The sequence below is a fragment of the Gigantopelta aegis genome, chromosome 3, assembly GCF_016097555.1.
Source record: "Gigantopelta aegis isolate Gae_Host chromosome 3, Gae_host_genome, whole genome shotgun sequence".
NCBI classification, from domain to species: Eukaryota; Metazoa; Mollusca; class Gastropoda; order Neomphalida; family Peltospiridae; genus Gigantopelta; species Gigantopelta aegis.
Window position 1 is genome coordinate 37770744 of NC_054701.1, and position 26595 is coordinate 37797338.

A 26595-nucleotide genomic window follows, 5' to 3' on the forward strand; every position below is an offset into this window, starting at 1 on the left:
GTCGTTAAATAAAACACTTCTTTCTTTCTATTTTGAACTGTATCACTTAATCATAGAAGCCACTTTAATGTCCCACGGATATCTGCTATAAAGAAAATTGACCGTAAACTAAGTTGAATACCGTAAACACAAACTGAAATCCCAACGAGAAGGTGTTCTGTGGTTTTAAGAGGGTGTCATTATTCTACGGGGGTCAGTTTACAACGTGTGGGGAGTCGTAGTACTACGGGTTTCTCAGCAGGTAGTAATTTTCCTACTGTAGACTCACTTTTTTTTTTACTACAGAAAATAGCATACACATCTCAGGGTTTAATTTGTATAGTGTTTCATTTGTTTACAAAATGTAGTTCCCCCCAGGATTTTGATCAGGGTACGACCCTGATATTTGAAGCTATGTGTGTTTCGGACTAACATAGTAACAAGATGTCAGACACGGCTAGCACGTCCTTCGCGGATCATTAATTCAGGTATGCATCACTTGATTATAATGCCGGATACTAAAACGGTAGGACTTTCCCTTGGCACTGTCACGTATAAAGAACATTGTAAATACTAATCATAAATAGAGTTAGGGTTAGGGTTAGGGTTAGTGGCAGTGCCAAATGTAAGTTCTTCTCAATACTCCAGTTCATGGTGTATATAAATCCTATCGTGGTAAAAAGTATTCGAGAAACAACTTCTTTTTTTTGTGTAAATATTTTCAGTTTGGTTTGACGTAAGAAGAAATGTAAAAGTGTTTTGGAAATAAAATTTAAAAATTTAAAAAAAATTGCAATTTGGAAAAGAATTGGTTCAGAAATAAATAACTTGTAGTAAATTCCATAGTATGAAAAAAAATGCGTGGGAAGGACTAGCTTCATCTGATTAACTATATGCCAAAAACAAATTGAAAAAAGAGAGTTGTAAGCATGTACGATTCCAAACTATCAGGCTATTAATTATATGCAAGTAATTCTATTCTGATTCAAATTGGTTATCCGACACGCATGTCTGCATTATGGCGTATTCAGTATGGAAAATACTCGTGAATTAGTGAACTGATTTCCATCGTATCCTACCGTATAACATTCATTTTATGCGAGGCACAATAGCCAGTGTATCGAATGACCGTAAGCGCTGTCAGCCTCTAGGCTTTTGTTATGTATGTACAGACATTGTCATGAATATGGAGCAACCGCTACTGAAGGAACAGTCCAGATCTGTTTTTGAACTGCTAGCCAGTGATTCAGAAAAAGGTAATAGCTTTTTAAAGTTGTTTTTTATTTAACAGTTTTAATCTGCCAAGATAAGACACGACTTTTACACTCTGGCCGTTGCACAACGGCATAGGAGCAATATTATACATATAAACATATAAACAAGATGGTTGACAGTAAATACATTAATTACGGTACATACATACACAAACACATGCACTCACACATATCAATATAGTATGTAATAATACAGATATTTAATACAGATATACGGGTATTCAAGTACCCAAGTACTTATGAACGAATATATTAATAAACATATATATGGTACAGTACATAATGGTAATATGTTATTAACTATTTTTGGTTTTGATGGTGTTTGTAGTCAAGGGTATTTAAATTCACTAATTATTATATTTATGAAATATGCTAATTTCTTTAGGGTACTAATTCTTTTATTCTCCATTAGTTCTCTAAATTTATAAGTACATGTACTTGGTCTCGTATAATAACACCACTTGTTTTATTAATCATCGGCTATTGGAATGAATGAATGAATGAATGAATGAATGAATGTTTAACGACACCCCAGCACGAAAAATACATCGGCTATTGGCTGTCAAACTATGGTAATGTAAACAAATAAAGTGACGATCAACATCAACATAAAAATTAAAGATTTAAATAAAAACAGTGTAAAGAACTGTGCAAAAATACAAATATCACAGATAGATACTGACTTTTACTCAAAATTTTAATTTGTGCTGTATTGGCCATCCTCAAAGAGAATGTTACACCCCTGCACCACGGTGAGGTTCATCAGCTATTGGATGCCAAACATTTGGTAATGTTTAAGTTGCCTTAGAAGAAACTACATTTTTTTTCCATTAGCAGCAATTAAGGAATATATATATATACTGTATATATTTATATATATATATATATATATATATATATATATATATATATATATATATATACTATATATATATATATTTCTATCACAGACAGACAGGACATCACATACCACGATCGTTGATATATCAATCATGCGGCATTAGTTGGGACCAGAAATAGCCTAATGGGCCCTCCGACGAATATCGACTGGACGCCAAAAATTAATAGCAATTTGGCGAATTTTATTAGAAAGACATGTAGCCCAAATACAACTAACGTTTAGCTAAATAGAATAATATGGGGGTTTTTTTAAATAGCCATACACATACGGTTTTCGAATTAGTTTTTTGATGATTTAGTAATGATATAATATTATATTCGCCAAATTCAACTTTAAATCGCATCTAACGATTTGTCGAGAATTGAATGATTTAATGAATTTTTGACGACACCCCAGCACACAAAAAACACACATCGGCTACTGGGTGTCATGATGTTTATGAATATGATTATCTACACCAAAAAACAAATTTATATAACTATATAACTATATATATATATATATAATTATATATATATATATAACTATATAACTATATATATAACACTATATATATATATATATATATATATATATATATATATATATATATATATATATATATATATATATATATATATATATATATATAAATATGTAAAGTGTAAAGACCTGTGGGGAAAAAATACATTATAGTATAAAAATTAAGCCGATTATGATTGTAACTAATTTATTGTTCTATAAAAATCGGTGGTGGACATGGGTTGCCTGTCAATGGCTGAAGTATGTAGTATGTGCGTGTTTTCTACATGTGCGTATTTTGGGTGATTTCTGATATAAATTATATTCAACCCGTGCATTTATAATCAATAATTTATAAATAAAATACTGTAACTGTAACAGATAACGACGTATTTTTTTTTCAATAAACAATAAAGCAACAGATGTGGATGCAAATTGCATTCCCAACAATATGGCGTATAGTTTCTGCAATTAGCGCCACGCCCAACATATGGCAGTCGTTCATGCTTAAATGGACAATGTGTTGACTGTAACAAGAGACTGGTCCAAGGTTGCCTTTTTGACGACTAAAATTACATATTACATTTCTTGTTTGCAATATCAGTGTCTGTATAGACTTTGTTTCTGATTTTTGTGTGATGTTTGTAAGAACTTAAATAGCTCAAAATTTATTTTATTCCCTAATATATATACCGTTGTGTCGACATCGTGGGGACCATATACAAATATCGAGTTAACCAAATATCGACTCAAACGTTCAGTCAAATATGTAAAAACAAATGTCATATTTAAGTACAATATTTAAGTTTATTTGTATCGAATCATACGTTTTTAAAAATAATTTTACTTAATAAAAATTGTTATGCAATGAAGAATAAATCAATCAATCAATCAATCAATTGTACAGCTGCACGCGTGCTAAACAAAGTTAATATTCTGTTAAAATTTCTATTAAAATATGAGGAAATAAAATCACTTTGGATATTAGCACAATTTGAATTTAATTTTTTTTAACAAACATGAATTTAAAAAGGTTTTAATAACAAAATACACTTTCACCGATTGTTTTGTGGAAGGAAGGAAGGAAATGGTTTATTTAAGGACGCACACTCAACACGTTTTATTTACGGTTATATGACGTCGGATTGTTTTGTGGAAGACAAAAAAAAAAAAAAAAAAAAACCCCCACTTACTTCACAAAGTCTAGAAATAGTATTTGCCACATTGGGTTGTGGAGGGGCATAGTAGTAGGCCTACCTGCTCCCATTTTGTAGGGAGCAGAATGAATTTTGCCCGAATTAAACGAAAATGCCCGAATCTGGATAACAACATTTATTCATATTAGCATTACTATTAAGCAACTAATAGGGCTGCAAACGAATCACTAAACATTTTTACATGGGGCACTTCCGTGGTGTCGGACGTACACGTAAGACACTTGAGCCAAGCATTACATAAATTCCACAACTTTTTATTGTTATACATTGTAAGAACCAACTAGGGCACCACTGACACATATAAACTTTATTCCATCCTTATGTCACTTTAGGTGTATAGTGAAAAATATGCATGGTGTCGGACGTATGCACACAAACTGCAATTATTCGCTCACACACGTGTCAGAGCATATTGGAAATATTGTATCCTATTCCTATAGGGTAGATGTTTATCTGTAAATCATATGTAAAAACATTGTGTTTTTATCACACACTAAAACAATTGAGACCAACATGCCTGGAGTAGGACGTACATTGTTTTGGAAAGAACGAAATGTTTTATTTAACGACGCACTCAGCACATTTTATTTACGGTTATATGGCGTCAGACATATGGTTAAGGACCACACAGATATTGAGAGAGGAAACCTGCTGTCGCCACTTCATGGTCTACTCTTTTCGATTAACAGTAGGGGATCTTTTATATGCACCATCCCACAGAGGGTAGTACATACCACGGTCTTTGATATACCAGTCGTGGTGCACTGACTGGAACGAGAAATAGCCCAATGGGCCCACCGACGGGGATCGATCTCAGACCGACCGCGATCGAGCGAGCGCTTTTACACTGTTTTGGTGTCGAACGTATTCGTGTAAAATGCAACTTTACAAGTTTTGAAAAATAGTTATTATAGTTAACAAACAAGATACTATTAAAATCAAAAACACAGTTTGAGCTAGCATCTATAATTTTTGTTTGAAGAAAAACAATTATCAGGTGTATGACATGAGGGGAGTTTAGGGGGATGAATCCCCCTCTTGGCCATGTGTTTTATTTAAAGCAGTTTTTTATATAAAAAGAAACCTTAAATATTAGCCATAAACTTCACTAGTTCATTACAAAAATTAACCCCATTAAAAAATTAACGTAGGTAACATCCACGACTACACGGGAAGAGGGTGGGGGTGGGGGCAGGGCAGCTACCTTGTGACTAGTGTGCATGTACAACTGACAAGTAGCACAAGAAACGTTGCCACTACCTACATGTATGACTATGAGATGACAGCACCACAGAACATTGTAATTTTTCTAAAGCTAAAGGCACATAAGATGGGACTAACTTTATATTTATTGATTCCACACATAATCTCTGCATAATTAACTCAAGAATATCAAAATAGTAAAGTTCTGTCACTAAATGTAAAAGTTGTTTCCCCAAATGTGACGTCACATTTAACATGTTGGTCGTCATTCTCTACAAATTTTCCATTTTGTAAAATTCTCGCAGTAAATGCAATTACTGGGTTTGTTATTGTTTTATGGAGATGAACCATTAGTTGCATGTATATTTTTTTACATTTTAAAACATACTTTTGGCGGGAAGCTGCCTATTGCACACTTTCATATATTTCCCTTTAATCCAGTTACTAGTATATGGATTAAAAAATGCATACTGATGGTCATAATTGGCTCTAGTTATAAAAATGGGTGCTGATATCACATTGGCATTGCATAAATATCAATACTTGGCTTTAAAATTGGAAATAAACATAGTTTATGGTGTCGGACGTACATGGTGTCAGACGTACATTATAACAGCACCACAGTAGCATGGTAATTGTTACATAGTCAGTAATTATTTTTACATTTATTAATCAACCATATAAAATTAACATTGCATGTCAGTTAGTAACATTTTACAACCAGTTAGCAGAAGTGGAGATTTAAAAATGTAATAGTTTGGTGTCCGACGTACACAGTTGAAAAAACTGGATAAAAGTCAGATTGAAATATAAATTCTTCTTTTGTATATTATGTCAATTAACAAAGAACATGTCTGGGTTTATTTATGTATAAAGATTTATATTTCTGCTCATTTATGTATAAGACAATATGCTCTCTCTCTCTCTCTCTCTCTCTCTCTCTCTCTCTCTCTCTCTCTCTCTCTCTCTCTCTCTCTCTCTCTCTCTCACACACACACACACACACACCTTAAGTGCCTGAAGTAGTTAATCACTTAAGTGACAGACCCTAGTTTTTTCACTATTAGAGCCGTTTTTGGTCAGTGAAATCAGACATTACTTCAGCCCCAAACGCATGACATAGTATATTTACTCATATAGGTAAATATACTCATGTGAGTATATATGCAAACGGATTTACTCACTTGAGTAAAATTACTCGAAAGAGTAAATTTGCATCTAGTCCTGATGTCGTGCAAAAGTATATTACTCATATGCAAATTTTCTCCATAATTATGCAAAACTACACACGTGAGTATATTATAATTCACTCGAGATTTTGAAGGTTACCGGCCTCGGTGGCGTAGTGGTTAAGCCATCGGACTACAGGCTGGTAGGTACAGGTTCGCAGCCCGGTACCGGCTCCAACCCAGGGCGAGTTCTTAAGGGCTCAATGGGTAGGTGTAAGGCCACTACACCCTCTTCTCTCTCACTAACTACTAACCAACTAACAATTAACCTACTGTCCTGGACAGACAGCCCAGATAGCTGAGGTGTGTGCCCAGGACAGCGTGCTTGAACTTTAATTGGATATAAGCACGAAAATAAGTTGAAATGAAATGAAATGAAGGTTACGGTGCAGTTTTCGTCTGCTAATGAGGAAACGTGAGTTAGAGAAACAGAAGGTCAAAGTTGAAATTAAAGTAAAGAACTAAAAAAAAATTATAAGATGTAAACAGAAGAGCGAAATTAGAGGGAGGGAAACATCAACTTTTAATTAGTTAAGGGGAGAGATCCTAAGTTTCAGTGAAATTTCACGAGCCAATCATTCAGAATGCCTCAAAGTGAAGGGTGTGTCACCAAAGAGACCAAATCGTGGATTAACATTATTCTAGAACGATACTTTCTTCTACCAATGTGGAAAGAGGGCAAGATCAGAATGTCCCAAAACTTTGGTACCACATACATACCCGTACCAGCCAATGTTGATGTTCTTAAACTTATACGCACGCACACATCAATACATACATACATACATACATACATACAAACATTAGGACAAGAAATATATTGAATATACATTACAGATACTGATATTCTAAACAAGAAAATGTATCTAATAAGTTGTTTCAGTCGAGACGCACACATACACACACACACACACACACAGACAGAGAGAGAGAGAGAGAGAGAGAGAGAGAGAGAGAGAGAGAGAGAGAGAGAGGGGGGGAGAGAGAGTGTGTGTGTGTGTGTGTGTGTGTGTGTGTGTGTGTGTGTGTGTGAAGCAGTGTCCTGTACTACTAAGGTTTCGATCAACACTGACTGAGCCATACTTTACTTTGGGTTACAGCCGGTACTAGGATAGAAAACCGGAATTTACCGATAGCAACCGATAGCAACCATGGGCGGAACGTAGTCCAGTGGTAAAGCAAACTTCTGATGCGCGATCGATCTAGGATCAACCATCGTCGGTGGACCCGTTGGGTTATTTTTCGTTCCTGCCAGTGTTCCAGGACCACGACTAGTTTAACTAAGGCCATGGTATGTACTACTTTGTCTGTGGGATGGTGCATGTAGAACATTAACAAAATCCCTGGCTGCTGTTCATAAAAAGAAAGAAAGAAAAAAAAAAGAGTCCAGAATGTGGCGGTAAGGTTTCCTTTCTCATTGTTTATATGGTTGCTAACCATACGACCAACGTCACATTTAACCGTAAATGAAAAAGTGTTCAGTGCATCGTTAAAACATTTCTACTTTACTTCTAGTGTAGGGGCGGGATTTAGCTCAGTCGGTTGAGTCCTCGCTTGAGGTGCTTGCGTCACAGGATCGAACCACCTCGTTGGATCCATTCAACTGATTGGGGTTTTTCTCGTTCCGATTAATGCACCACAAATGGTTAAAGGCCGTGGTATGTGCGTTCCTGTCTATGGGAAAGTGCATATAAAAGATCTCTTGCTGCGTTAGGAAAAATGTAGCGGGATTCTTCTGATGACTACGAGTCAGAATTATCAAATGTTTAACATCAAATAGCCAATGATTAATTAATCAATGTGCTCTAGTGGTGTCGTTAAACAGAACAAACTTCTTTTTTTTTTTTTCTTTTTTCTTTTTTGTGTGCTTCTTCTGTGTTGACACTAAGAGCGGTAGGCTGCATTACAAAACCGAATCTACAGTAGCTAACTACCTTAATATACTACAGAATACTATAGAATACTACACGACTTTCAGTTTAATACCATTTTTATGAACGAGTACATTTTCTAATGTACTCGTTCATAAAACCTCTGCGCGTGCTGTAACCTCACCGTGGTGCAGGGGTGTAACATTCTCTTTGAGAATGGCCAATACAGCACAAATTGCAATTTTGAGTAAAAGTCAGTATCTATCTGTGATATTGTATTTTTGCACAATTCTTTACTGTTTTTATTTAAATCTTGAATTTTTATATTGATGTTGATCACCTTATTTGTTTGCATTACCATAGTTTAACACCCAATAGCCGATGTATTTTTTGTGCTGGGGTGTCGTTAAACATTCATTCATTCATTCATTCGTTCATAAAAACGGTATTAAACTGAAAGGAGTGTAGTATTTTATTTATTACCTACCTATAATTATTACTTAGAATTCATCAAAAAGTAACAAATGTAAACTTTCAGAGCAGAGGTGTAAGTGCAGTCAACCGCTTGTCTCTAACGTCCCCTAGACTGGTTTATGCGCTTCGCGTGAAATCAAATGGCCACGTCGGGAACCATTCAAATAGTTCGCGAACGTTAGCTGGCTGAACTTGGGGCTGATGTGCGAGTGTCAGCATAGGCCCCACCCACAATCGAGGATAATGACCCAGATTTGGATTTCACTAATAGTTTATTCGACGGTAGTTTTAAAATTACTTCGTTTTACTGAGAGTAAAATCAGCCCTAAGTTCAGCGAGCCATTTTTCGCTAACGTTTGCTAACTATTTTGACAGGTTTCCAAAATGGTAATTCTGTTTAACATGTAGCGCATAAACCAGTCGGGCGGACGTTTTTCTGTTCGGTCTGGCTGAACTCACCACTGCTTTCAATGAGAAATGTACAAAATCATCCGTTATCTCTCACAGGTATGTAATCAATAATATTATGCAACCTGGTTGCATTTACCCGATACATAAAGCAATATTGTAAACTAGCAAAAAAACCCACCCCAAAACCCCGCAATAAGACATTTAGATAAATGTGAATTTGATCCATCATCTGAATACAAAGTCCATCATAGAATTAGATAACAGTCATGACGTTGACGGTTTGTTGCTTTAGAAATGACAAATGTAGTGTACTTGTCTGTATGAACCATTCCGGTCGCCCGACGTACAATACTGGCACGTAGTTTAAAGGTCTAATATGGACCTTTCTACAGATCTAAGTCGAATGTTCTAGCTCAATTTTGAAAAATAACTATTAAACAAGAATGATACAATTTCCATGGTCTAACAGGTCTTTGAACCACGCTTTGGTGTCGGTCCCTTTGATTTTACCCGTGGTGTATCCCATAGTTAAACCACGGGCTTGTCTGACCTAAATTTTAGCGATTGCTGAATGGCTGAAGAAAGTTACGCCTACAGGTCACATATAGTTCAGCAGGAAGTAAATTAGAACATTGTTTTAAAAAGTATCACTTTCACAAACATCACTAATAAAGCTACAATATAAATTTGTAATGGGGGCGTGGTACAAGCTAGTTACATCATCCTTTTCCCGAGAGATTTGTCTAGTTAGACCACGGTTTTTGCGGCCGTTGAGTGACGGGTGTAATGATCGAGGGCGTAACTATAACTTAACAATTAATGGAAAAATAACTGTAATTAAATCTCAAATTCTTCATCTCTTTTTATACTAAATCGTTGCCCTTCCTGATCCAGATAAAACCTTTTTTAAATTTTTTTAAATACAATATTTTACAAATTTATGAGATAATGAATCTGTATGAAGATAACTGGTTAATGAATATTAAACAGGAATTAAATGAGCTTGGTTTAAATTATATATGGGATTTAACACGTTAATAACAATATCTATAATATAATTTAGGAAAGGATATGCGACCCATTTAAACACCTTTGTTACAATCGAATAACAGCAACACCAAAGGGAAATCTCTACCAACATCTGTTAAATGAATTTAAATTACAAATGTACTTTTTAAAACCCATAGACAATCAGCATTTAAAGGAAATAGTCAAACTTAGAATATCTGCTCATGAACTAAATGTAGAATCCGGCCGATATAGAGGTATTGATAGACAAGAAAGACTTGTTCATTTTGCAATAACAATGCGATAGGTATGGCTGGTAGGTACAGGGTTCGAAACCCGGTACCGGCTCCCACCCAGAGCGAGGTTTAACGACTCAATGGGTAGGTGTAAGACCACTACACCCTCTTCTCTCTCACTAACCACTAACAATTAACAACTAACCCACTATCCTGGACAGACAGCCCAGATAGCTGATAAGTGTGCCCAGGACAGCGTGCTTGAACCTTAATTGGATATAAGCACGAAAATAAGCTGAAATGAAATGCGATAGAAGATGATTATCATTTTATTATTTAGTGTTCAGTATACAACGTTTTAAGAAAAAGTTCATAAAAGTTTACATCCTAGTGTTTTAAAACTTATTTAGCAACTATCCACAGAAAAATAACAAAGAGCTTGGACATTTTTTTATTAAGAGAAAATAAAATCAGAGATCAACTATTGCAATAATATTATAAAACCACACTTGTCGATTTGTTTGTCTCTATCGGTGCTTATTTAAATGTATCTTAAATGTGTATGTATACTTATTTTGTATACCCACATAACGTGTTATATAATTTATATAATTATTAATAATTATTATTTTATTTTTAAATTTTATTTTACTTTATTTTTATATTTAATTTTATTATTATTAAAAAAATAAATTGGTTTGTAGAATACTCACATAACGTGTTATATAGATTATATAAAGTTATATAGTTTATATGCTGCATATCTTCACACACAAAAGTTTTTATTTTGCGATGACCTGTCTTGCCAACGTACATTTTGCTCCCGTGTGTCCTTTATGGTGTTGTTGCTACAACCCATAGCATTACAGACAAACACTGTATTAAAAAGCTAACTCGCCCTTCTAAAACTACATTTATATGAAACATTTACTCATTTTTGGAAAAAAAGTCACGAATTAAAAACAATTAGAAATACCAAACGGAAGTTTCCACATGACCTCGACCTTGCCATGGGGTTGGATTCGTATATCTCAAGGGTGTCGAGTTTAAAAGACTGTCGCTCGCTGAACACTCATATGGAATATGAAAGAAAGAAAGACATGTTTTATTTAACGACGCACTCAACACATTTTATTTACGGTTATATGGCGTCAGACATATGGTTAAGGACCACACAGATATTGAGAGAGGAAACCCGCTGTCGCCACTTCATGGGCTACTCTTTCCGATTAGCAGCAAGGGATCTTTTATATGCATTATCCCACAGACAGGGTAGTACATACCATGGCCTTTGATATACCAGTCGTGGTGCACTGGCTGGAACGACATATAGCCCAATGGGCCCACCGACGGGGATCGATCCAACACCGACCGCGCATCGAGCGAACGCTGTACCACTGGGGTACGTCCCGCCCCCATATGGAATATGAAAGCCACAGTTGAAAATATTCACAAATTAATAACGATCATCTAAAATACCTTGACACCTAGCTTTGAAATCATATTAATGGATGTGCATGCGAAATATAAAAGCCATCCATTAAAGAATGAATGAATCAACGAACGAATGAATGAATGAATGAATGAATGTTTAACGACACCCCAGCACAAAAATACACATCGGCTATTGTGTGTCAAACAAAGGTAAGCATATGGAAATATTATTTACATCAAGAACTTAAGGATTCAATAACTTTAAAGGGACACACCCTAGTTACGGCTAGTTGTTAACCATTACGGCGTTGTTTTTCGCTATTAAACCCATTTTTTTCACAAATAAAATTGCACTTTACTTACCGTTTATTATTTAGAATATACATTTCCAATCACCTGAAGTGTTTTTGGGTAATCCTGGTTTTTGTAATACCACAAAATGCATTTTTCTTATTTCATAAATCGCACGCACGTCTGAGAAAAAACCGTTGAGCAGACAAGGTCTAATCTATTTTTAGAGGGGATATTTCCATTTCAATATCACAGACGTTGGTATATCACGTGACCGTTATCATTTTGGTTCGGTTTGTTTTCTCGTGCACGGTTCGCGCAATCAACATCCGATTTGTTGTTGTTCATTTGTGAGATTTTTCTTCACAGTTCGTGAACATTTTCAGTAACAATAAAGTTCAGACAAGTAAGTGTCTCAATACAAAACGTTACAAACCCTTAAAACCAATAATTTTGCTAAGTCTTACGATATCTGGAGAGGGGATACAACCAGGAAGAACAGTTGGAATATGTCTAGGAGAGGTGAAAGAAACGCACCCCAAGTCTGTGAAATTTGTCGTGACGTAGGCATTGTTGTGCTTCGAGCGACATCTACCGGTGACATCAGAATACTAACTTTCAAAATTATTTCAAGCAATTGGGACATGGGGATTCCGATGGTATTTATCGATATAAAACCTGCTTTTTCACTCCATTTGATAAAAACGTGATGTAAGTGTGTTACAGGTTTGTAGATTAACCAAATTATAATTTATTTTCGCTGGATGGAACTAGGGTGTGCGGCTTTAAGTAATATACCAATTCAATTCAATTCAATTTATTGCATATTACCAAACAAGCTGGTGTCAGCAAACACATAAAAAACATATACATGCCAGACGGAGAAACAAAATTTGTATAATATTTGTAAGAATAAAGTATATTATAAAAATAAATGGTTAAAGTATTTGGAAATAATTAAATTAAATTACTACCTCACTGATAGCTGAAACAAGAACTTTAAGTTTAGAAATACAGCCGTCAACAAATGTTAATACATGGTTAAGAATTTCAATGTCATCATTATTGTATGACATAATAAATATAAATTGTAAATTGCTATTTAGAGTAGAGAAGTCGGAAAAGGAGTTTAACAAGTCCTCTGTTCAATTAGTGTTTTTTTAGGTTTACAGAATCTTCCAAGTTCAGTATGAAGATTGTTCACACTGATTCTCATTTTAGTAAATTGTCTGCGTTGTTCGAAGTTTGGTGTGCAGAGCAGGTAGTTTTCTAATTTAAATTATATGTTTAGCCAAATGTTACACCGTGACCTTGCCCTGTGGTCAATTCACTAAGCTAGAAGTGTGTAATGTTAATTTGTGAACACATACCAAATAAAAATTAATATAATGTGTGTGGGACATTTCTGGCATATCTTCTTCAGAGAAATGATCAGGTACGCGTGTCATGGACACAGCCTATGAGTGTTATTTCGCCTGATAGTCCTGTTCAAGAAAGATCTCTACAATTTAGAAAGAAATGTTTTATTTAACGACGCACTCAACACATTTTATTTATGGTTATATGGCGTCAGACATATGGTTAAGGACCACAAATTTTAAGAGGAAACCCGCTGTCGCTACTTCATGGGCTACTCTTTCCGATTAGCAGCAAGGGATCTTTTATTTGCACTTCCCACAGGCAGGATAGCACAAACCATGGCCTTTGTTGAACCAGTTATGGATCACTGGTCGGTGCAAGTGGTTTACTCACTCAGGGTTTAGAGTCAGTATCTGGATTAAAAAACCCAATGCCTCGACTGGGATCCGAACCCAGTACCTACCAGCCTGTAGACCGATGGCCTAACCACGACGCCACCGAGGCTGGTCTACAATTTAGCTACATCTTGCTATTATAGTCTGCCTGCGCATCTTTATACTCTTGTATGAGTACACGAAGTCCTCTTTAATAAAACGGCTTCTGGCCCCATTGCCCTATTATCAGGGGTTTTTTTTAAAGCAAGGTCTAGTTGTATATGACGACAACAAACAGTGTATGGTATCTTGAGTATGAATGTAATCTATCAACGAAGTAAGTTAACGCTAACTTCATTCCGGGTTGATAGTGCGTGTGCGTGGGTCATACGTGAATCGGACACTATGCCTAATTTGATTCCGTGTTGATAGTGCGCGTGTGTGGGTCATACGTGAATCGGACACTATGCCTAAAAGTCGCTACCGAATTGATGCTGCTGATGCAGGTGCTTCTAAAGAAGATGACTTCCATGGCATATCTTGGAATCAGTCGAACGGCGAGTCTGTAGAAGTCAAACTCCCCGATACAAATCACAAACAGATTGATGAAGACGGTGGGTGCCTATTCGCCAAATATTTACTTCAAGTGTTGCAGTTTTGTAAATTCTATTATTATTATTATTATTATTATTATTATTATTTAGTTATTTATTTTGAATCTCTCATATAGTTAAAGTTATGATTTGCAAAACCGTCATATACGACATGCACTTCAAAACTAATTTGAGAAATAGTATTTCAATGGAATATTTTTTGCTTTCTTTCTTGATGCTTATAGACGAACCTTTGCTACTAATGGGAAAATATAGCGGGTTTCCTCAGATAGACTAAATGTCAGAATGATCAAATGTTTGAAATCCAGTACTCGACGATGAATACATCAGTGTGCTCCAGTGGTGTCGTTAAACAAAACAAATTTTAACTTTAACCTTTTATTCTTTCATTTATTTACTGGTTTTTTTATATTTATCGAACACAGCTCGCCAATTATTAACGGTATTTTCTTTAGCGAAAATGCTAAATACGTTTTTAAGGTTTCTTTAAATGCAATATTTAGTTTTGGCAGACTGTAGAAATACTTAACCTAATTGCTTCTTTCATTTCATTTGAAGTTATTTTCGTGCTTATATCCAATTAAGGTTCAAGCACGCTGTCCTGGCCACACATCTCAGCTATCTAGGATCTCTTTCCAGGACAGTGGGGTTAGTTGTTAGTGGTTAATGAGAGAGAAGAGGGTGTAGTGATCTTACACCTACCCAATGAGTCGTTAAAACTCGCTCTGGGTTTGAGCCGGTACCCAGTACCTACCAGCCATATGTCCGATGGCTTACCCACGACACCACCGAGGCCGGTAATTGCTTCCAAAGCTATTCCAATGAGACCTAAGAACTTTTTTTTTTTAATAAAACGGTTAACTAATGCAAAATCATGCATGTTGTTTTCACCCTACACCATTCCTTGTGTTTTTTTAGCCTCGCTACTTAAGACATAATTATAGACACAGTCTGGTTAACTTCAACGGGCACTGGTAATAATTGTTAGCGTTGTTTCTTTTTTATAAATGTTAGTTCCTGATTTGCATTAGTGCTTTATAATGATTTTTCTTATTTAAAATAATTTAAATAATTTTGTGAAAAACAAATGTACTGAGTGTTATTCGGCATTCAGTGATTAATTTGTTAGTTACGTTCCGCCATGTTTTGATATCTGCAAAATACATCAACGTTCATTATTTAATTTGTTCTTGTTTCAAATTTAAACTCGTATATTAATTTCGAAAACTCGAACTCCCTGAAACTCGAACTATTTCCTTGTTCCCGTATGTATTTTGAATGCTAGCAAAAAGCATTTCATACCCCTCGTCCCCTGCTCGTCTATTACATAATTATTGAACAACTCATTTAACTACTGACCAGATATTCTCTATTTTTTTATTATGACAATTCCACTGAGAGAGCCACCTTTGCGTGAATTCCATTTCAATTCGAACTCTACAATTTAAGTTTTGTCTCCAACACACACAGTAAGACTAACGTAAAGTTTTCGGGAGTAGTCATTCATCAGAAATTGTGTGGACATCGATTCAGCAATGTGAATTACAACAAGAAGCGACAGACCGTAATGCATATCATTTTGGGCTTCTTATTACTTTAGCGCTTATATCCAGCTAAGCCGTGGTATGTGTTGTTCTGTCCCTGGAAAAAGATATTTTGCTGCTAATGGAAAATGTAGCGGGTTTCCTCTGAAGACTGTTTCAGAATTATTAAATGTTTGACATCCAACAGACTATGATTAATAAATTAACCAATGTGCTCTGATGGCGGCGTTGAATAAGACCATTATATCCAGTTCAAATTCCCTATCCTAGGCACACACTTAAACTGTCTGGAATACCTGGTTAGAACATAAGCATGCTTTCCTGGGTACATACCTTCACTTTCACCATAGAGAGAAATTCAATATAATGATCGCAGATTCCTCACTGAGTCATACGGGTGTTTTTTTTTCGTGTTTTTGTTTTTTGTTTTTTTTACTCAGGATACAATATTACGCGTGTAACCTGGTTGCGTTTACTATTACACGAATCAATGTTGTAAAGTAGGTAAAACTAAATCAAGCACCAGACAGCATAATCTAGATAAATGTGAATGTTATCCGTGACTTGGAACACAAAGTCCATCATAGATTTAGATAACAGCCATGAAATTGACGGTTTGTTTCTTTACAAACGACAAATGTAGATTACCAACAGCTTGTCTGGTAAATCGTTCAGGTCGCTGAATCGTTGATTAAATTCAATTGTACAGTACTGACATGGAATTTTAATTTAAAGCCTTAATATTGTTTTTAATACAGACTTCTTTAGATTGGGGGGGGGGGGGGGGGGTAGCTCAGTCGGTTGAGTGCTTGCCTGGGGTGCTTGCGTCGTAGGATCGAACCACCTCTGTGGATCCATTCAACTTATTGAGATTTTTCTCGTTCCAACCAGTGCACCACAACTGGTCATGGGATGTGGTATGTGCTTTCCAGTCTGTGGAAAAGTGCATATAAAAGATCCCTTGCTGCTAATGGACAAATGTAGCGGGTTTCCTCTGATGACTACGTGTCAGAATTACCAAATGTTTGACATCCAATAGCCGATGATTAATTAAGCAACGTGCTTTAGCGGTGTCGTTAAACAAAACAAACTTTAATTTTCTATGGATCAGCTCGTTTTAATGTAAATGTCTGTAACATTTTAAAACCTTTAGCTTGTCCACCGCAGTGTGAAATCAGCTCTACTGGTTATAAAAGGTTTGTTTGTTTTATTTAACGACGCCACTAGAGCATATTGATTTTTATCTTATCATCGTCAAACATATGGTCATTCTGACACTGTTTTTAGAGGAAACCCGCTGTCGCCACATAGGCTACTCTTTTACGACAGGCAGCAAGGGATCTTTTATTTGCGCTTCCCACAGGCAGGTTAGCACAAACCATGGCCTTTGTTGAACCAGTTATGGATCACTGGTCGGTGCAAGTGGTTTACACCTACCCATTGAGCCTTGCGGAGCACTCACTCGGGGTTTGGAATCAGTATCTGGATTAAAAATTCCATGCCTCGACTGGGATCCGAATCCAGTACCAACCAGCTTGTACACCGATGTCCTAACCACGACGCTACCGAGGCCGGTCTCTACTGGTAATAGTTATATAGACCACTGGATACTGAGTCCACCGGTACGACGTGTATGTCATTTGCAAATGAAATGTTCTAGTGATAGGGTTTTGCTTAGATACCAATCCTAAGACATAGGTTGCCCTGCGTTCTGTACTTCTTCACACGCAAGACATAAAATATGTTTACGATGGCATGACTTGCCAACATAACTCTTTTTTCCCACGTGAATCCAGTGTGATGGCTACTTCTACAACCTATCAACGAACGTACAGACAAAAACTGCACTAATAATCTAACTATCACTTCAAGATTTACACTTACATCAAACTAGAAAGCCACCCTTGAGAAGAACGAGTTTAAAGCAATTAGAAAAACAAACGGAAGTCCCTGACCTTGCGTTGGAGTCACATATTCACGGGCGTTAAGAATGTACTGATATGAAAGCCATATTTCAAAACAATCGCGAATTAATAAAGTTCATCAAGTTCTAAAAAAACTTAACACATAGCTGTGGAGTGGCATTGATGGGCTGGGGTGTGCCGAGTGTTCGGTCGGTTTAGTCGGTCTGTGTGATGAGCATTAGGCATCAAACTAGAATGGGGGAACAAATGTAAAATGATAAACAAAATGTAACAAAAGCAAACTAATTATCAGATATCATATACTAAAGTTATTGTGACACACAAAAGACAAAGATAATTGATGATAAGTTTTTACTGCCATATATGAAAAATTATAACATGGGAAGAGAAATGGTCGAAGGTATGGAAACGAGCAATAGTCCACGAAAAGGGCACACCTGCCATATGCAAATGAGCCACATCACTGGAGGGGGTCCAGAGCGAAGTTCACACAGTCAGTAACGAGTGTGTCCACCTTAAGCATTGATACAGGCGTGGGTCCGTCGTCTCATTGAGGTCACTAAACGCTGGAGAAAGGGATGGTACGGACTGCGAGGGTTGCTAGCTGGAACCTGTTTCGCAGATGCGTGGTTTGGATCCATGTGTTTTGGCGAAGGGTTCTCACGGGTGGTCGGCCGCTACGGGGACGGTCCCAGGCCTGGTTGTTTTGTTGATATCGTTGCCATAAGTGCCATATGGTGTTTCTGTAGACGTTAAACTGACGTGCGACGTCACGCTGCGAGGTCCCAAATTCAAGCATCCCTATGACTCGCCATCTGTCATTTTCACTGAGGTGTGGCATGACGAAATTGCATCAAACAGTTCACTAATGATATTTTTCTAACTTCTGGACTTCTGAAGGCTGCACAGAGTGGCAATGATTTGCGACTGAATGTCTGGCCTTTTATGATGAACACTGGATAGCATTTCTCCCGAATATTTCATGTTTCTTGCACAAGGCATGCAATCGTTGCAACAACTGCTTGGTTGCATTTCTTCGAGCTGTTCCATGCACATTTTCTCTGGTTTACATCCATAAATCCATTCACAAATTTATTACTCCAGACAATCCATGTCACAATAACTTTTGCCTTTGAGTATAGTTACTCGTGCACATTATTATAGTAAATACATGTTCAGCTGTGTATGTCAAGTGACATACGTAAAAACAAAACAAAAAACGAACGAATGAATGAACAATAAAAAAAAACCCCAAACCCACATCATCAACAACAAAACAAAACAAAAAACAAAAACAGTTGTATAATTAATTACCAGTAGCAGGACTAGACACATTTAGTAGAGGTTAACAACAGATTAATTGCAATACAAAAGTGTATATGCAATATTGCAGTACACTTTTGAGTCGTTGGTTTTTATTTATTTTGGGGTTGGGTTTTTTGCACTCTTATCAGCAATGTTTTAAAAACAAATTCCGAATACAATCATGGCTAGACAAACATATGGCGCTAGTAAATCAATTTACCTGTCTTTTCATGCATTCTGAGTATCTCCAACACGGTAATTAACAATAGTAATACTGCATTAAATGAATCATATTTTAATACACGTATTGATTTTCACACATGCACGGGATACATATCGCTGGATATGTTATATGTACTGATGGAAAGAAATAAGAGAACATAAATATTATATAACTGAATAGTTAACCGTGTTACTGGTATTCAGTCCCACTTTTCGTGTCAACTTTATTCCGGGACTGGATTTAGCTCAGTCGGTTGAGCGTTCGCCTGAGGTGCTTGCGTTGTAGGATCGAACCACCTCGGCGGATCCATTCAACTGTTTGGGTCTGTTCACGTTCCAACCAGTGCACCACAACTGGTCAAAGGCCGTGGTATGTGTTTTCCTGTGTGTGGCAAAGTACATATAAATGAACCCTTGCTGCTAATGAGATAAAATGTAGCGGGTTTCCTCTGATGACGAAGTGTCAGAATGACCAAATGTTTGACATCAAATAGCCGATGATTTAATAAACCAATGTGCTCTAGTGGTGTCGTTAGACAAAACAAACTTTAACTATTTTATTCAGGTAAACTACTCAACTAGTTAGTTAAATGGGTCTCAATACCATGTGCTCCCTCATTTCCTTTCATCAGTATACATTTTTATTGATACTAAGGAAAGATTACATTTTAATGACGTGTTCAAAAGAAAATTTACTAGTATTAGTGTCAGATTTCCCATAGAAGTCATATTACTAATAATCACCCCAAAATATTAATAAAACTTCTTTTTTGATACTTGACAGGCCGTGGTGGTAATACTTACGACGGCAATCTAATTAAAATTAGCTCCATTATTACATGTGGTAGACCAGTAGAGCTAATTTTAATCAGATTGTTATGACGGGTGCCATCAGTGGAGCAAGATATGCTCACCTTTCGCAAACACCCGGACTAATTTCAGCCAGACCGAGCAGAAAAAACGTCCGCTAGCCTGGTTTATGCGCTTCACGCTAAACCAAATGGACACGTCGGAAACCAGTCAAATAGTTCGCGAACGTTAGCGAAATGTTCGCTAGCTGAACGTAGGCATGATATTGTCACTGTTTTGACAATGAGCCATGAGTTCACGTCATCATAGTAGTATTTATTCCTATGAGCTCTGTCCTGTGCTAGTTTCCATTTCGTAAACTAGTCTGGGAGTAGAAGTCCTCTTTGTGGCAGTCAAAAGGATGTATTGTCCAGTAAAGGATTTCTTCTGCAGTTGCTGTCCTATAGACGAGGTACTAGATAGAGATTCATGGAATCAAACACTAGTTTGCCAAAGGCCCATTTGACTGCATTGTACAGAGATACGGTCTTAATCACGGGTAACGTTTTTGTTGTTTACAATTATGTACGTATTTATGTGCTGCTGTTGTTGTTATTGTTATTGTTGATGATGATGATGTTGTTTTCTGTTATTGATGTATGCTTCTGTTTTGTTGTTGATATTGTTTTTGTTAGTTGTATAAACTACACATTGCACGCAAAATGTTGGAAAGTTCTGGTTGCAGTAAAAAGAAAATTAAATAGTAATTTATGTCTTCGCATTTCAGCTTCACCTCCAATGTCATGGGGAAGAGCAAGAAATTTAACAGGATTCTGGTTTGTAATTTAAAAATTATTTTTGTACAGATATTAAAAAGTCACATAACCCGAGTTTCAGAGATACTTTCCTTTCCTGTTTTGCATAAAATGCAGTTTGAGAACTTAGTACAAACATCAGGACGACCATAGACACACTGGAATTGTTAAAAGTGTGTATTTGTGTTTGCGAGATGGGCGTAGGGGTACTGTATATTTAATTCGTTTGACCATCACCCCACGTTTGTGCTTCTGACGCCTAGTTAGCAGATATTCGTTTGTTTTAAGTAAACTTTATATTTATATAACGAAAAAAAATCTATATTTTCTACTATTATATATTGTATTATGTTCCCGACAAGTATAGCTTTTTTTAACGACTATTATTACATTATATATATATATATATATATATATATATATATTAGAAAATAAAATAACGTTTAAGCAACTAGAAACATTAGAACGACCAGAAACACGTTGGATATAGAGCCACTGACGTTATAAACAAGAACATATATTTAAAGTCGTTAAGAAAGCCTTGAATTATTTGTCGGCAACGTCTTATGATGGCACCAAACTGAGGACAGTGTCTTTAAAACTTGTATTACACCAGGATGCTGGGGTTGTGCAACAACTTCGCCTACGTTGTGATGCTCAGTGCCGCCTACGACATCCTCACGGAAGAAGAGAAGGCTGCGAATGGCACCAACACAACGGTAACCGAGTTTACTTTGGGGGGGGGGGGGGGGGGGGATTTCAATAACTCATATTTCTCCTCAGTTTTTTTTCTCCAATTGTCATTCCCACGGCCATATCTGAGGTTGGGGCAAGAGAAACATATTAAAACGTGTCTTGTTGCTTTGAAGTACGTGAGATTGTACCACAGTGATAGGAGGTGAATCATGCATCATGCATGCATCACAGCTGACGGAATATAATTCATTTGGTAGAGCGCTGCCTGGGGTGCTTGGATCGCAGGATCGAATCCCCCTGAACATTCATTCTCGGACTACCCCCCCCCCCCCCCCGTCCCAATTTAACCAGTACCAAAGGAATGGTTATATCAAAGGCCGTGGTATGTGCTATTCTGTCTGTGGGAAAGTGCATATAAAATATCCCTTACTACGTGTCAGAATTATCAAATGTTTCACATCCAACAGCCGATGACTAATAAATCAATGTGTTCTAGTGGTGTCGTTAAACAAAACAAAGTTTATCAACATCAGCTACTCGGCTTTAAGTATGCAGATAAGTATCATACATTGACTTTAATACGTATCATACATTGACTTTAATACGTATCATACATTGACTTTAATACGTATCATACATTGACTTTAATACGTTTTCCAAAGTTAAAGTTTGTTTTGTTTAACGACACCACTAGAGCACATTGATTTAATAATCATTGGTTATTGGATGTCAATCATTTGGTCATTCTGACATGTAGTCCCCAAAGGAAGTCTGCTATATCTTTCTATTAACGGCAAGAGCTACACTTCCCACACACAGGTCTGTACATACCACGACCTTTGTTATACATGTCGTGAGTACGGAGTAAGACTTCTATAACATATAAAACGAGTGTCAAGAATAAGAATATGAAAATCTAGATAGGTTAAAAACACAAATAAGACGAATGAGAATATATTAAGAATATATGTCAAGGTTCAATGAATGACCTGAAATGTTTAATTAAAAACATTTAATGGCACAACTATTTTAAGATATATTCAGTTAATTATGGCCAGATTTTACGATCATAAAACATTTATTATTATTATTATTGTTATTGTTGTTGTTGTTGTTGTTGTTGTTATTGTTACCTGTGTTCCAGACAGTGGCGCCAATTTCCACTAGTGCACCTCTGACCTTGATGACTTCAGAAATATCTCCAAACAATAAGGTATGTAGTTTTATAATACTATTTTACAGTTTTCTAACAAAATGAAAATAATCCCAGTAATATAAACGAACAAACAAACAAAGAAACAAATAATAAACAAATTAATTAATTTATTAACGAAATATTGTTTAATTAATTAACAGAAGATTTCATAATCCGAATAAAGCCTATACTCTGAAATGATCCACGAAAACTGTTTGGAATATCAAATATTTATCATGCTGACTGGTTGGTGAATTCAGTTAATAACAATGTTTAATTTTAATTTTTATATCACGAAAGACTACCGTGTACCTGGAATGTAACAAGATCGGAACAGGAGTAAGTATTTTAGTAAATTATATAGTAATTCATATGCATATCTTTAAATCGTTTGGGCCCTGTAAAACTAATGTAAAATACGAATCTATATATAAAGATTTCACTTAACATTAATAAACAACTTTGATTACTGGATAGTTGACAAACGAATTTGAAGTAATGTTCAGTGTGTATGTCTGTGGTGTGTGTGTGTGTGTGTGTGTGTGTGTGTGTGTGTGTGTGTGTGTGTGTGTGTGTGTGTGTGTGTGTGTGTGTGTGTGCGTGTGTGTGTGTGCGCGTGTGTGTGTGTGTGTACGTGTGTGTGTGTGCATGTGTGTGTGTGCGTGTGTGTGTGTGTGTGTTTAAATAATATATATTTTTAGGTTTTGTTTTTGCATTTATTACGTACATCTCGAACCCATGCATCTAATACACTAATAGGACTTATTTGAAATGGAGAACTGTGCAGGTTATTTGTATTTTGCATTTATTACGTACATCTCGAACCCGTATGTCTAATACACTAATAGGACTTATTTGAAATGGAGAACTGTGCAGGTTATTTGTATTTTGCATTTATTACGTACATCTCGAACCCATGCATCTAATACACTAATAGGACTTATTTGAAATGGAGAACTGTGCAGGTTTTTTGTATTTTGCATTTATTACGTACATCTCGAACCCATGCATCTAATACACTAATAGGACTTATTTGAAATGGAGAACTGTGCAGGTTATTTGTATTTTGCATTTATTACGTACATCTCGAACCCGTATGTCTAATACACTAATAGGACTTATTTGAAATGGAGAACTGTGCAGGTTATTTGTATTTTGCATTTATTACGTACATCTCGAACCCATGCATCTAATACACTAATAGGACTTATTTGAAATGGAGAACTGTGCAGGTTATTTGTATTTTGCATTTATTACGTACATCTCGAACCCATGCATCTAATACACTAATAGGACTTATTTGAAATGGAGAACTGTGCAGGTTATTTGTATTTTGCATTTATTACGTACATCTCGAACCCGTATATCTAATACACTAATAGGACTTATTTGAAATGGAGAACTGTGCAGGTTATTTGTATTTTGCATTTTCAGGCAATATTACTTGCAGATATTCTTCCAACATTGTTAATTAAGTTGACAGCACCCTGGTACATGCAAAAAATTAAATATTGGTAAGTGTTTCATTTATGCATTTACGGTATTTATGTGCATTTATCATAATAATAATAATGATGATGATGATAATAATAATGATGATGATGATGATGATGATGATGATAATAATAATATTTTCTATAATAAATGTTAACTCACATTAGATTAAAACAGCTTATGTTTGTATATAGGTGCTTATTTTGACCATTGTTTAATCCTGTATTTCCTCTGTTCTACGAGTCATTTTAGTACTACTAGTATACATATAACTCACAAATATAGGGCCACTCATGCCTACATATACAATTAAACAATATTCCATGGAAGCATATCTCAAACCAACCAAGTGCCTCACGGTCTGAATATTGACCATTATATAATAGTATTGGTTGTTTATGACAACCCTACTAAACATATGGATATGAGCAGAATAAACCCGGCCGATAACCGGTTATTTTATTTATTGTTCAATCCATATAACACCGAAAATTAATTACTGTTTTCCCGAGTAGTATGTCCATGCATGTTGAATGCCTTCGCACTTAAAATATCTATGCACCAAAGGCAAAATAGTTAATTTAACAATCAAAACCATCAACTAGAAATAAAAGAATTAGTAACATTGAACAATACAACATTCATTTGCTGGTCATAACTAGTGTAAAAGTAGTTCCGTCTCAAAAAGCTGTATTGTTGGTAAGTGGCCGAACATATAGAAATTTATCTTGTCATCATATTTTGCGAATGCATATGGTGATTGTAGAATAAAACATGGTATTCTGCGTCTGGATGAAGCTTACGATATGTATTCTATACATATTTGGTCATTCACAAACCTTCAATTGATTCATTTCCAGATAAGGTTTGAAAGGTTTTGAGTTATTTTAGGGAATGCGTCGAGACGAATTTGCACACATAATATAATAATATTTTACGTTAATTGTAGTTAATGAATTAACAAGTCAAACAAGAAATTAAGTTTTAAGCAAAAGTACACTACAGTATTTCAAGAGACAAAAGCATTTTAAGAGAAACAAACATTTTAACGTTTTGTTGTATGTTTTGTTTGGTGCCAGGATCAGGGTGGTGCTAACAGTGTTGTTTGCCCTTGCGAGTTTTCTTATCGTCGGTTTGTCTGAAGTCATTTGGGCCAATATATTTGGTAAGTGAAGCACCCACTTGAGCTAAAGTTATTCAGACATGTTTGGGTAAGTATGCTTGGTAAGTGAAGTATACACTTTGTGAAAAGATTGATCAACATAGGTTTCATTAACATAATATTATCCCACGTGTGGCTAAACATAGTGGTACAACCGTGCCTGTAGAAATGTATTTGTGCCGACACACTCACTAAGACAGTCCAATACCTTTCCTACGAGCCTGAAAACAATATTTAATAAGTGAACTATACAGATGTACACAAGACAAGCACGTGAAAAGCAAAACTAACAACATTCTCTCACGAAAAACAGTCCTGATAGGAAAACAAACCTTAAGCTTACAATGATTATTAATTATTGTTGTTCTTTTTTCCTTAGGCGTTGTCTGTGCAAGTATCAGTGCTGGAGTTGGTGAGATAACATTTCTCAGTCTTTCAACTTTCTACCACAGGTAAATACACGGACAGCAAGCAAAGTGATGCATTAAAATCTATATACATGTATGTGGATACTTTGCTATCTCCAGTTAAGCAGAGTAAATACAAAGGCAGCAAGAACAGTGATGTATTAAAGACCATATATGTGGATAATTTGCTATCTCTGGACAGTTAAACAGAGTAGGTCATCAAATAATGAAAATGCAAAGAAAAGATTTAAAATGCGGTACTTCCTGATAGGCATAACATGATGGGTCCATGACATGTTATGTGTTGGTCAAAAATTAAAAAGTTAAAGGGCAAGAAATTGCATTTAAACGTTTCTTTGATGAACGATTTTTTTTTGTTATCTCCCGATTAAATAAAATAATTCAATGGATTTTTGAATGTTTTACAACACCAAAGCACAAACAAACAATAATCTTCCATTGAGTGCCAAATTAATGTATGTGAACAAAAGAAAATCCAATGGCTACACCATTCGTAAATATTTTGCTAGTAACAATCATATTTTATTGCCCCGAACTATATTTTCATTTCAGTTAATAGCGTCTCTCTCTCTCTCTCTCTCTCTCTCTCTCTCTCTCTCTCTCTCTCTCTCTCTCTCTCTCTCTCTCATATTATATATTTTTTT

General features: G+C 35.8%; 1 protein-coding gene across 6 annotated transcripts in view; it reads left to right on the plus strand.

The window, feature by feature from the left end:
* The first annotated feature begins 431 nt into the window (after positions 1 to 431).
* LOC121367993 (battenin-like) overlaps positions 432 to 26595 on the plus strand; it is a 38981-nt gene continuing 12817 nt past the window's right edge. Inside the window, exons 1-9 of one of the 6 annotated variants that reach the window (XM_041492482.1) lie at positions 1171 to 1235; positions 7405 to 7595; positions 20949 to 20997; positions 21593 to 21695; positions 22817 to 22885; positions 23168 to 23206; positions 24302 to 24381; positions 25441 to 25526; positions 25903 to 25975. In XM_041492482.1, the coding sequence (XP_041348416.1) occupies positions 20960 to 20997; positions 21593 to 21695; positions 22817 to 22885; positions 23168 to 23206; positions 24302 to 24381; positions 25441 to 25526; positions 25903 to 25975 (488 nt within the window). In that variant the 5' untranslated portion in view covers positions 1171 to 1235; positions 7405 to 7595; positions 20949 to 20959. Of the gene's footprint in view, positions 468 to 1098; positions 1236 to 7404; positions 7596 to 20557; positions 20721 to 20948; positions 20998 to 21592; positions 21696 to 22816; positions 22886 to 23167; positions 23207 to 24301; positions 24382 to 25440; positions 25527 to 25902; positions 25976 to 26595 lie in introns of those variants that run through there. The other 5 variants (XM_041492483.1, XM_041492484.1, XM_041492480.1 and 2 more) reach the window with 5 other exon arrangements.